At 55.0% G+C, this 8,768-nt stretch overlaps 1 protein-coding gene and 1 pseudogene across 1 annotated transcript; one reads left to right on the plus strand and one right to left on the minus strand.

Moving 5' to 3' along the window:
- The first annotated feature begins 355 nt into the window (after positions 1-355).
- Positions 356-920, plus strand: LOC123796576 (ras-related C3 botulinum toxin substrate 1 pseudogene; annotated as a pseudogene).
- Positions 921-4,901: 3,981 nt separating this feature from the next.
- On the minus strand, positions 4,902-7,773 carry TMEM177 (transmembrane protein 177). Its single transcript, XM_045804098.2, has 2 exons — positions 7,716-7,773; positions 4,902-6,172 (listed from the first exon to the last, which is right to left on the minus strand). Exon 2 carries the CDS (start codon positions 6,148-6,150, stop codon positions 5,215-5,217), a length of 936 nt encoding a protein of 311 aa, XP_045660054.2. The 5' UTR covers positions 6,151-6,172; positions 7,716-7,773; the 3' UTR covers positions 4,902-5,214.
- Positions 7,774-8,768: the final 995 nt, after the last annotated feature.

Consider the following 8,768-nt stretch of genomic DNA (forward strand, 5'->3'; position numbering starts at 1 on the left):
AAGCTTACTGTATTGGGGCACCTGAGTGCCTCAGTTGGTTGGCTGTCCAACTCTTGAGTTTGGCTGGGGTCATGACCTCAGCATTGTGGGATCTGTGGGATTGGGCCCCCCTTGGGCTCTGCACAAGCCTGCTTGTCCCTCTCCCTCCACCTCTGCTACTCCCCTGGCTCATACTCTTGCTCTCGGATAAACAAACAAACAAATAAATAAATAAATAAAATCTTTATTTAAAAAAATGCTTACTATATAGGCTGGGCTCCAGCTTCCCATCGGTGGAGAGCAAGGCAGTGTGGACAGCAGCCCCGGCACACTGTGCCCTGACCACCCGCCTGCCATGGCCCGATGAGTGGGCCCCATGCAGGTCATCACGTGTGTGGTGGTGGGAGACCGAGCTGTAGGTAAAACTTGCCTATTGATCAGTTTCATAACCAATGCATTTCCTGGGGAATACATCCCCACTGTCTTTGACAACTACTCTGCCAATGTTATAGAAGATGGAAAACCGGTGAATCTGGGCTTATGGGATAGAGCTGGACAAGATTGTGACAGATGAAGTCCCTTACCCTATCTGCAAACAGATGTATTATTCATTTGCTTTTCTCTTGGGAATCCTGCATCATTCAAAAAATGTTTGAGCACAGTGGTGCCCTTTAGTGTGACACCACTGTCCCAACACCCACATCATCTTAGTGGGGACTAAACTTGATCTCGGGGCGGACAAAGACACGATTGAGAATCTGCAGAAGAAGCCGACTCCTATCACCTACCGCGGGGTTTGGCCATGGCTAAGGAGATCGGTGCTGTAAAACACCGGGAGGGCCCCCAGCGCGAGGTCTCAGACAGTGTTTGATAAAGCTATGCAAGTGGTTCTCTACCCCACTCCTGTCAAGAAGAGAAAGAGAAAATGCCTGCTGCTGTAAATATCTGGGCCCCTCTCCCGCCCTGTCGCCGTTGGGACCTTTCTTTGTAGGCTTTGCTCAAAAATGGTGGAGCCTTTGCCCTCAGCGGCATGTTTTGATTACAGATTTTGTTACTTTTTCCATAAAACCATTTTGAACCAATCAGTAATTTGGGGGTTTTATTTGTTTAAATTGTAAGACTTCAAACTTTCACATTATATTAAAATTTAGCCCCAAACCACTAAGTTTTCTTAAAGCCTTATTTTTCAAAAGCCCCTATTCTTGCCCAGATTAACAGCTGCTAAAATACGTTGTGAACTAAGATTGCATTGTTGTGCTGAGAATACTACGCACTAAACTGTTCAAGACCTTTGTCTTCAAGAAGAGATTACAGTAGAGGCGCCTGGGCGGCTCAGTCGGTTAAGCCTCTCCCTTCGGCTCAGGTCATGATCCCAGGGTCCTGGGATTGAGCCCCGCATTAGGCTCCCTGCTCAGCGGGGAGTCTGCTTCTCCCTCTCCCTCTGCTGCCGCTACACCTGCTTCTGCGCTCTGACAAATCTTTTTTTCTTTAAAGAATTTATTTATTTGCCAGAGAGAGAGAGAACCCAACCAGGGGGAGTGGCAGGCACAGGGAGAAGCAGGCTCCCCGCTGAGCAAGAAGCCTGATGTGGGGCTCGACCCCACAACCCTGGGACCATAACCTGAGCCGAAGGCGGACACTTAATCGACTGAACCACCCAGGTGTCCCAAATAAATAAAATCTTTAAAAAAATAGTTAGTATATTACTTTTTGCTGGGATTTTGAACAGACGTCTACTCCCGGGTCCCACTGCTGGAATATCTGCTCTAGGTGTGCGTGCACGGGAGGGGGTGTGTGACATGATCAAAGAACGAAGACAGTATTTTGACAAAATATGGAGGTTAATTTATACTACACGGTACATGTCACAATTGAACTAAGTAAAAGTGTCACAGGTAAAATTTTAAAAGGTTAATTTCTGTCAAACGCAGTAAATGATAAAGAAAGGTCAGTATTACCAAAAATAAAGTAAAATAAAGCTTACTATATACTCTTGTGCTTCTCATTTTGCAAACTTTATTTTGCTTTATGAAAACAATTCTGTAAGCTACATGTTCATATCCCCATTTAATAGAAAACTTGAGGGCAGAAATGTGAAATCACTTGTTCAAGGTCACTCTGCTAAAGTGGTAGGACCAGCATTTGACCCCACAGCTGGCCGCCCAGTCTGTGACCTCTCTTTGGTTCCTAAGATAACTTTGTCCTCAGTTGGGGCCTGAGGGCTCTGTAACTCTTGGCCCTTCCATCCCATTCCCACCTCAGCACCGAATCTGGTAAGACTCTTCAGTTAGCTGAAGGCGTTTCCCCTGGACGTTCCAGAAAGATCTGCTCAGTGACCATTTTTTCCTAATGAGAGGTGAGGCCGGAAAGTCACCTCTAACCAGCCGGGGAGAAAGGCCGTAGAGGCCACAGTACACGTTTCCGCGACGAAACCCTCGGGATTAACAGGACAGTGTAAATGAAAGCCTCACAAAGGCGATCTGGAACCAGGGTGCTGGCTTCAAATCCTTGTTCTGTCACTTTCAAAGCTTTCTGGTTTGAGGCCCGTTTCTTCACCTTTCTGTGCTATTTCCTTGCCTGTAAAATTGAAATAACCAACAACCTGTTCCAATTTGGGGGGAAGTGAATAAAGAGTCTAGGAACCTAGCAGTGTCTGGTGCACGATAAAGGCCCTCTGGACATTACTGTAGGGCTGCGGTGGGTAGGAGGCCTCACTGGGTGAGGACCCACACGTTTCAGCCCTGGCCTGGGATATATGCCTGCCTGGGGACGCGGGTTCCATGTGTACGCGCCAGCTACAGGCACGCCGCAGGGGGCACAGCGCTGTGGCTCCCGCATGAGGCAGTGGGGCCTGCTAGGCTCAGCAATGGGCAGAGCCAACGATGGCATGACGACTTGGGGAGCCCCTTTCCTGTATTCTGGCTGTGTTTGTGTGTGCGTGTGCGTGCACGGGGAAGGGGTAGGGAAGGGATCTGTATGTGATGACATAGCCCTCGGTCCGTTAGCCTAGTTTGGAGCCCGTGCAGGATTGTTCTGGGGTGAGAGAACCATGAACATGGTGGGAAGGGGGCGCACACGACACTGAACGTTCTCCTGGGACACAGGGCAGAGTGCTGACCACTGAGGCACACAGCAAGCATCGGAGAAAAGACACAGCGCATACAGGCTGCCTGCCCCCTGGCCCGTCCTTGAAGTCCCTGGAGTGCGTTTTTGAATCTTTCTGGGATCAACCCCCAAATCCACGTGTGGGGGCACCACGTATCCTAGAACTTGGGGGGGCCCTGGTGGCCTGAACAGTAATTTGTGCTCTGCAGGAAGTGACCAGAAATGTCCAGTTTCCCCCACGGGAACAGAAATCCCAGATCCGGGCCAGGCCCTGCCCTTGCAAAGTCCCAAGTTGGGAAGACAGGCCAGGGTCACATAGGATTTGGACGGCCTCACCCACGTGCGCAGCCAGCGGGGCTGTCATGGCTCAGACTCTAGGGAGCCGGGCCTGCGCTGTAGCTTCGGGCGGAGCCTTGTTTGTTTCTTCAAGAACGGGATGGAAAGCCTCAGTCCACGGCACCATGCCCTTGCAGCCAGTACGTTCCAGCAGAGGGGAGGCTAAGCACTAACTGCCTGGTAACCTACTTACTTAGCACTGAGGGCTGGGGAGACGTACAGGGTGCGAGACAGGTGTGACTGGGGAACGTTCGGGACTCAGGTCGCTGGGTGCTCCTGCAGGAGGAGCTCTAATACCTGAGATGAGGGCAGGGAGGGAGAGACCACCCCAGATGGAGGTACTGTGTGGGGAAGGAGGGGGACAGCAGTGAAGGAACCGAAGTGCTCCTGAGGTTAGGAACCATACAGCTGGGGGGGCGCGCCAGACGGCTGGAGAGGCCGTTAGGCGGAGGCTCAGAGGGGCGGCTCTAGCCGCAAAGCTAGGGGATGACCGCAAAGGGTTTTAAGCAGGACGGAACCCAGTCAGACCTGCACTTCCAAGAGCTGGGAGAGGTGGGGACAGTGGCCAGGAGGACCCACTTGGGGATGGCAAGGCCCGAACTGAGGGTTGCCTGGGCCTGGGGGATGTGCACAATGCAGCAGAGAGAAGGGGAGCGGCAGCTCTGAGCCAAGGTTTGGAGGTGGAGCCCCTGCCATTGCAGGCGTGGGGACTGGGAGCGGCTCAGGGGTACAGTCTGTGGCATGGAGGAGAGGCAGCCAACCACTGGGGCTCCCATTCCTTACCTTCCGGGCAGGTCAGCGGGAATGCCAGAAGCCACTGCCTTGCTCCTGTGGTACTGAAAGTAGTTGGGGTGGGGAGTGGTGAGCAAGTGGGGCTCACCGAATCCACACCCCAAACTACGCTTCTCCAGCCCACAGCAGACCCCCACACCTGGCAGCAGCACTTAGGTGTCCAGCCGAGGGGCCCCCTGAAGTGGTACTTCCTGGAGTGGAGACGTATTCACCCACTAACTCCTCCAGCCACCCCTGCATTCCTCAAGCATGTGCCCACTGCCATCCGGGACCCGAAAGGTGGGGTGTCTGCCCAGGCCTGCCGCTGGGACCCACGGGCTGGTGGAATGGCGCCAGAGCACTGATCTCCAGCCATGGGCCCAGCAGGAAGACGTGCCACCCCACCCTGCCCTCTCCCCATCAGTCTCCTGCAGGAACCGTCCGCCGCCGCTGCTGAGTGGGCTTCCTGGCACGGCTCTGTGCCCTCCCCTGGGTGTGGCCCCGTCTCTTTGCCCTGAAATATGCTGGCGCCAGGCCTGAATTCTTCCATTCTTCCTCCTCAAGCTCCCATTTCCCAGCCTTTCAGGGTCAGACCATCAGGTGAACTACAGGGTCGTTCTTCACTGCAGGGACGGGTTCGTGTCCTGTAAGCCCCTCTGGTGGGGAGAAGTGGCCTGACTCCCCCAGCCTGCTGGAATTCAAAGACCAAGGAGGGACATCCCATTTATTTACAGCGTGTCCTCTTGGCCAGACCCTTTTGTTCACAGCTCACGCCCCCCCCCCCCCAAATCCTGCCAGGTAACTTACAACACCATTCTACAGCTGAGGAACCCAAGACTCAGATTCAAAAGGGAACTGCCCAAGGTCACTGGGATCATAGACTGCGGTAGAATCTAGGCTGTTTCATTCCAGAGTCTATGATTCATCGGACATTGGGCCGTGGGTCCAGAGGCACCGAGAGTCCCCAGAGTCAACGGCAGGGTAGTGCCTGCGTGAGCCGCGTCTGTCCTTGCGACGAGTCCCTCAGGAGCGGCTCGGGAGGAGTGCCGCCCGCCACACCTGCAGCACAGAGTCCCGGCGGGTCGTGTAGGGCAAATGTTTGATGCGGAACAAGTGTCTGGGGACGATGTTCCCGCTGGGCGTATACAGCTTCTCTCCGTGACTGCCCAAGAGACTGCGCAGGGCTACGTTGCCCGACAAAATCTTCTCATAGAACTCCACTCCCCCACGGGCATAGGCTGTAGACAGGGCAGCTGTGCGGCGGTCCAGCCAGGCTTCCAGGGCATGAGAGAGAGAGTCCGTGGACAAGGCGTAGGCCACAAAGCCCGCCACTGCTGCCACCAGGTTGAAGACAGCCCGTAAATTCATGGGGCCTCCGTAGAGCCCCAGTGTGTGCTTGGCACCCACGCCCAGAGCCCAGGTTCCCACGAGGCAAGCTGGGGCCAGCATGGCCTGGAGGGCAGCTGCACTGCTCTCCAGGTACACCACTTCCTTGGCCAAGGCAAACTTCTGGGCATCACGGGACAGGGTCAGGGCATCTCTCAGTCGGGTGCCTGCTGGGCTCTGCCAGTTCACTCTTTGCCCATGTACAACCACAGCGTGATCGGTGTTGCTCAGTGTGCCACCCAGGAAGGTGGCTGGGATGCCTACCACGGCCCCCGCGGGGAGTCGTGGGAAGCCAGCACTCACGGGTTGGAAGGTGAACGTGGTGAAAGCCTCGTAGCTGTGGCCTGAGGGGACACCAATGTCCTGTAGCACCTCTTCGAAGAGCCCCTGCAGCTCTGCGGGGAGAGGGGCTGGCTGGCCCTGAGGCCAGTACTGGTAAAGCCATGGGATCACGGGATCTGGGAAGAGGTGGTATGAGATCTGGGCCCCAATCAGGCCTGCACAGGAACCCACCAACAGGCCTTTCCTGTGTCTCTGCACAAAGGCTGCGGCCCACGACAGGGGACCGGCCATGAGTGCCGCCACCGCTGTAAACCTGGGCCAAGAAAGAGAGAATCAGCCAACAGTTCCCGGGGTCGGCCTGCAGACTGAACATACCCCAGAGCCACATGTTTTTGAACGGAGGCAATACAGCGTGTGGTTAAGAGCATGAGCTCTAGAGCCAGAGTTCAAATGCAACCTCCGTCTCTGTGCTTCACCTTCCCCGTCTGCCAAACAGGCGTCTGACAGTGGCATCCCTAGGGTGGCTGTGATGGGTATATGAATGAACACACACAAAACAAGTCTGGCACAGCAGCAGACACCCTTGTGATAACGCTGTGATCATTACTTTTATTCCCATGGCTAGGCACAACGGAGTACCCAGCGGCCTCACTCCACTCTTCATCCCACAGGAAGCCTTATGATCATGAATTTATAGTTCGACTTATTACTTCCTATACGCTAGACACAATTCTGAGAGCTTTATATATATTGTCCAATGACTGAATCCTCACAACTCCATGACCGAATTACTACCATTGCTCCTATTTTAGAGCATTGGAAACTGAGGCAGAGTAATTGGTCAAAACCCAAAACTAGCAAAGGGGCAGTGTTACAGGTTGAGTTGTGTGTCCCCTCCAAATTCATACGCTGAAGTCTTAACCCCCAGGCTCTTGGAATGGAACTGTATGTAGACATGGGGTCTTTAAAGTGAGGTCATTAGGGTAGGTCCTAATCTCATCTGACTGGTGTCCTTAAGAGAACAGATCAGGACACAGACACTTAAAGAGGAAAGACTATGCGAGGACACAAGCCAGAAAGCGATCATGTTCAAGCCAGTGAGAGTGGTCTCAGAAGAAGCGTCATGCTGACACAGTAATCTTGGACTTGGAGCCTCATGACCCTGAGAAAATAAATTTCTGCCACCCAGTACTTGTCCCGGCAGTCCTAGCTAACACAGGCACAGTATTTGAACACAGGCTATCAGGCCACAGCAAGCTTTTCATTTCAGAAAAAATGTTAATGCTAAATTACAAATATCTACAAAAGTAGACAAAATAGCACATTAGCCAATTTCAACCAACTCATGGCCAATCTTGTTTCCTCTCTTCTCCCACCCACATTCCTCCTTCAACTGGCTTATTTTGAAACACATCCCGGGCGTCCTATTTCATCCGTAAATATTTCAGCAAGAATTCATAATTATTTTACTTTGGTTGAAGCTTACTGTCTTCCTGCCTGCCTGTGATAGCTGTTTAATTATCAAGTACTTTGCTGCAAACAAGAACGTGGGGTACCGCCTGGCCTATTTTAACGAAAATTCCTAAAGGCGCACCAACGAAGGGGCTAAGGCTAGGAAAGCAAGGGTCCTGGACAAAGTCCCAAGGCCCCCAGGCCCACCAGCGCCAAGGCCGCACGCTCCGGATGGGCGAGAAGGGGCTGCGGAACCCCCGCAGAGGTCTCCCCGCTGGGCGTCCATTCCGGGGGAAGGGGGGTGGCCCTAAGCTGCGCCCTGCGGCTCAACCACGAAAGTGGAGGGGATCCTGGGAAGGGGGCCCGTCTCGGCTCGGCTAACCGCCCGCCCACCGGGGGCTCACCTACTCCGCCGCAGCGCGCGCTTCCGCGACACTTGCGCGGGGCGGGCCTGGCGCAGAGCACGCCGGCCCGCGCTCTGGGGGCGGGGACTACAGGGGGCGGACCGGGCGCAGAGCACGCCGGCCCGCGCTCTGGGGGCGGGGACTACAGGGGGCGGACCGGGCGCGGAGCACGCCGGCCCGCGCTCTGGGGGCGGGGACCACAGGGCGCGGCTCCGGGGGGCGCGGCTCCGGGGGGCGCGGCTCCGGGGGGCGCGGCTCCGGGGGGCGCGGCTCCGGGGGGCGCGGCTCCGGGGGCGCCACTCCGGGGGGCGGGACTCCGGGGGGCGTGACCGGGGCGCGGGACTCGGGCCGGAGCGCCTTGGGGTGGGGCTGCGACCTGCGACGTCCTCGCCTCCGCATAAGCAAAGCGGGCTGAGCAACCCGGACTAGCGCTTCCTTCTCTGCACTCGAAAGGCCGCCTTGGTCGCCCGTTGAGCCCTCTAGGGAACAGCGGCCCTGCATGGGTCAGGAGGTGGCTGGCCATCGGAGTTGGTGCCCACCTGGCTGCCGGGTCCGTGGCCTTTCCTGTCTGGAAGCGTTCACCGCCAGTGAGCTGCGCTGGGCTTTATTTTATTACCGTAGCAGCGGCCCCTCCAATGCCTCTCCAATGATCCACACTGTACAGCCCACACAGCAGCGTCGCACCTGTCATCTCATCTTCCCAGAAGCGCTACAAGTAGGTCAGGGATCATCAGCTTGCGGGTGGACCAAGTCCAGTTTGCTACCTGTTTTTGTAAATAAAAGTTTTATTAGAAGACAGCCATGCCCGTTTCTTTGAAGTTGCCTATGGCTGCTTTCTCCTGGAAGGGAAGAGCTGATCCAGGACAGAGACAGTCTGACCCAGAAAGCCTAAAATTTTGACTATCTGGCCCTTACAGAAAAATTCTGTGGACACATGAAGTACATTATTCCCATTTTACAGATGAAGAAGCGGAGGCATCCCTCTTGAGCAGGGTGCCCAGCTCATATGCATCTAGCATGCACCGGAATAGCACAGGACTCCTGTCCCTGAAC

This window comes from Ursus americanus, chromosome 1, assembly GCF_024610735.1.
Source record: "Ursus americanus isolate L20-20 chromosome 1, mUrsAme1.1.p, whole genome shotgun sequence".
NCBI lineage: Eukaryota > Metazoa > Chordata > Mammalia > Carnivora > Ursidae > Ursus > Ursus americanus.

Coding starts and splice junctions, on each gene's coding strand:
- TMEM177 (XM_045804098.2), bottom strand. CDS start 6,150: ATGGCCGGTCCCCTGTCGTGGGCCGCAGCCTTTGTGCAGAGACACAGG.